Source organism: Oncorhynchus tshawytscha, linkage group LG32 (assembly GCF_018296145.1).
Source record: "Oncorhynchus tshawytscha isolate Ot180627B linkage group LG32, Otsh_v2.0, whole genome shotgun sequence".
Classification (NCBI taxonomy): domain Eukaryota; kingdom Metazoa; phylum Chordata; class Actinopteri; order Salmoniformes; family Salmonidae; genus Oncorhynchus; species Oncorhynchus tshawytscha.
Window position 1 is genome coordinate 3,704,550 of NC_056460.1, and position 3,217 is coordinate 3,707,766.

General features: G+C 44.4%; 1 protein-coding gene across 1 annotated transcript; it reads left to right on the forward strand.

Moving 5' to 3' along the window:
• Positions 1-253: 253 nt before the first annotated feature.
• LOC112235557 (C-reactive protein-like) lies at positions 254-1,048 on the forward strand. The gene has a single exon (XM_024404007.2). The coding sequence runs from the start codon at positions 428-430 to the stop codon at positions 1,046-1,048; it is 621 nt and encodes a 206-aa protein (XP_024259775.1). The 5' UTR covers positions 254-427.
• Positions 1,049-3,217: the final 2,169 nt, after the last annotated feature.

A 3,217-nucleotide genomic window follows, 5' to 3' on the forward strand; every position in this document is an offset into this window, starting at 1 on the left:
AAACAAGGAAGTGGGGAATGTGTTATGTCTGGCTGGCATTCATAAGAGCATACAGGTAGTTCCTCCCATTTTCAGTCCGTTTTCTATACTATAAATAGGAATATCCTTTGAGGATGTGTCCATAACATTAGTGCTTACTCCAAGTGAAACTACGAAATGGAGCTGCAGACATGGCTCCTGATGGTCTTTACGTGCTGCTATGCTGTGCCAGAAGGTAAGACTGAAATCTTGGAGATGGCCCAAAATACTATCATGAATTGTTGAATAATTACATGTGTTTCAGTAGTACTTACTGTATTTACTATACTAATAGGATTGCAAAATACCCTGTAATTTTCCTAAGTTCTACAAATTTTCAAACACTACATTTTGAAAGTTTCCTCCATTTGCAACTCTAATAACGAATCTTATTCTAATTGTAACAGACATGTCAGGGAAGCAAATCATTTTCCCAGTGAAGTCAAACACCACCTATGTCAAGATAACCCCTGACATGAACAAAATCTTCTTTGCTGTGACTGTCTGCGTTCGATTTTTCACCGACTACCAGACAAAGGAGCTGACCATTTTCTCATTGGCCACGCCTTCTCATGCTGATGGTTTTGTAATCTTCAGGGGAGATGGGGGAAATTACAGGGTGTACATTGGGGACCAAGGTATCTATTTCTGGGGATTGCCAGACAAAATGAACGAGTGGTACTCTGTTTGTGGGACGTGGGATGCCAGTACAGGATTGACTCAACAGTGGGTGAATGGGAAGCCAAGTGCAAGGAAAGCGCTCCAAGCCGGCAGCTCCATCTCTGGTACTCCCAGTATTATTTTAGGTCAGGACCAAGATGCATACGTTGGTGGGTTTGATGTACATGACTCCTTTTACGGACATGAGACTGATGTCCACATGTGGGACAGAGTGCTCTCCCCATGTGAGATCCAAAGTTACATGAAGGGGGAGGTGTTATCTCCAGGGAATGTGGTAAACTGGAACGCACTAAAATACACAAGGCATGACTATGTGGTTGTTGAGAGGATGCAGAGCCTGACCTGTTAAACATTTGACCTCAAGAATCACAAACAGATCATTTCAAACCATGCTTACATTTGTATACGATCATGTGTCTGTTATGCGTGGGAATAGTGTGGAACAGATTTCCAAAATTAAAATCACTTGGAGCTGATTTCCTGATGGTTTTACAGTCTTTTATGTCCAACAATGAAAATGAAAACAAGAAAATGTTGGGGGAGGAATAAAACCACCCAGGGGCCAAATTTGGCCTGCGTGCCACCAGCTGGGGAATCCTGCTGTAGGGGGTTGTATCAATTATGTATTAAAACACTAGATGGTTGATTATAAAATTTGATTTGATATGTATTGGCCATTGAGAGACTTTAAAGCCACTGTCCCCCATATTGGTGCTTCTCAGGAGCAGTCCTCCATAGGAATGAATGGAATGCTACATTATTTCAATTTAAGGGCAAAATTACATATATTTAAGCATTTATTTGTTGTAGAGTGAACAGTAACATTCATATTCTCAAAAAATTATACTTTAAGGAAAAACTATTTTTGTTTTGTTTGTTCATATAATACAATTTAAAAGTATGCATTGAGGTATCTGTTATGTAATATGCTTGACAAAGTGTTGGAGGGGTACAAAAATGGTGACAGTCACTTCAAAATAGCGCCACCTGTCAGTCATCTAGTGTTTATATGCACCATTGGTTTGTATGTGTGCTAGAGCAGATGGAAGTTATGGCTCCCTGCGTGGAGGCCACGTCAAGCAGTGTTCGACTTCCGGCGCCGACAGAGATGGCCGCCTCGCTTCGCGTTCCTAGGAAACTATGCAGTGTTTCCAATGCAGTGTTTTTTTTTTTTTTACGTGTTATTTCTTACATTAGTACCCCAGGTCATCTTAGGTTTCATTACATACAGTCGAGAAGAACTACTGAACATAAGATCAGCGTCAACTCACCATCAGTACGACCAAGAATATGTTTTTCGCGACGCGGATCCTGTGTTCTGCCTTTCAAACAGGACAACGGAATGGTTCCCATGCAGCGACCCAAAAAAACGACTCCGAAAAAGAGGGAAACGAGGCGGTCTTCTGGTCAGACTCCGGAGACGGGCACATCGTGCACCACTCCCTAGCATTCTTCTCTCCAATGTCCAGTCTCTTGACAACAAGGTTGATGAAATCCGAGCAAGGGTAGCATTCCAGAGGGACATCAGAGACTGTAACGTTCTTTGCTTCACGGAAACATGGCTCACTGGAGAGACGCTATCGGAGGCGGTGCAGCCAGCGGGTTTCTCCACGCATCGCGCTGACAGAAACAAACATCTTTCCGGTAAGAAGAGGGGCGGGGGCGTATGCCTTATGGCTAACGAGACATGGTGTGATGAAAGAAACATACAGGAACTCAAATCCTTCTGTTCACCTGATTTAGAATTCCTCACAATCAAATGTAAGACCGCATTATCTACCAAGAGAATTCTCTTCGATTATAATCACAGCCGTATATATCCCCCCCCAAGCAGACACATCGATGGCTCTGAACGAACTTTATTTGACTCTTTGCAAACTGGAATCCATTTATCCGGAGGCTGCATTCATTGTAGCTGGGGATATTAACAAGGCTAATCTGAAAACAAGACTCCCTAAATTTTATCAGCATATCGATTGCGCAACCAGGGGTGGAAAAACCTTGGATCATTGTTACTCTAACTTCCGCGACGCATATAAGGCCCTGCCCCGCCCTCCTTTCGGAAAAGCTGACCACGACTCCATTTTGTTGATCCCTGCCCTACAGACAGAAACTAAAACAAGAGGCTCCCACGCTGAGGTCTGTCCAACGCTGGTCCGACCAAGCTGACTCCACACTCCAAGACTGCTTCCATCACGTGGACTGGGATATGTTTCGTATTGCGTCAGATAACAATATTGACGAATACGCTGATTCGGTGTGCGAGTTCATTAGAACTGTGCAACTGGGTACTGGACTTCCTGATGGGCCACCCCCAGGTGGTGAGGGTAGGCAACAACATCTCCACCCCGCTGATCCTCAACAACACTGGGGCCCCACAAGGGTGCGTTCTGAGCCCTCTCCTGTACTCACTGTTCACCCACGACTGCGTGGCCACGCACGCCTCCAACTCAATCATCAAGTTTGCGGACGACACAACAGTGGTAGGCTTGATTACCAACAACGACGAGACGGCCTA

Excerpts from the sequence above, each read along its gene's own strand:
- LOC112235557 (XM_024404007.2), top strand. The coding sequence starts at position 428 with ATGTCAGGGAAGCAAATCATTTTCCCAGTGAAGTCAAACACCACCTAT.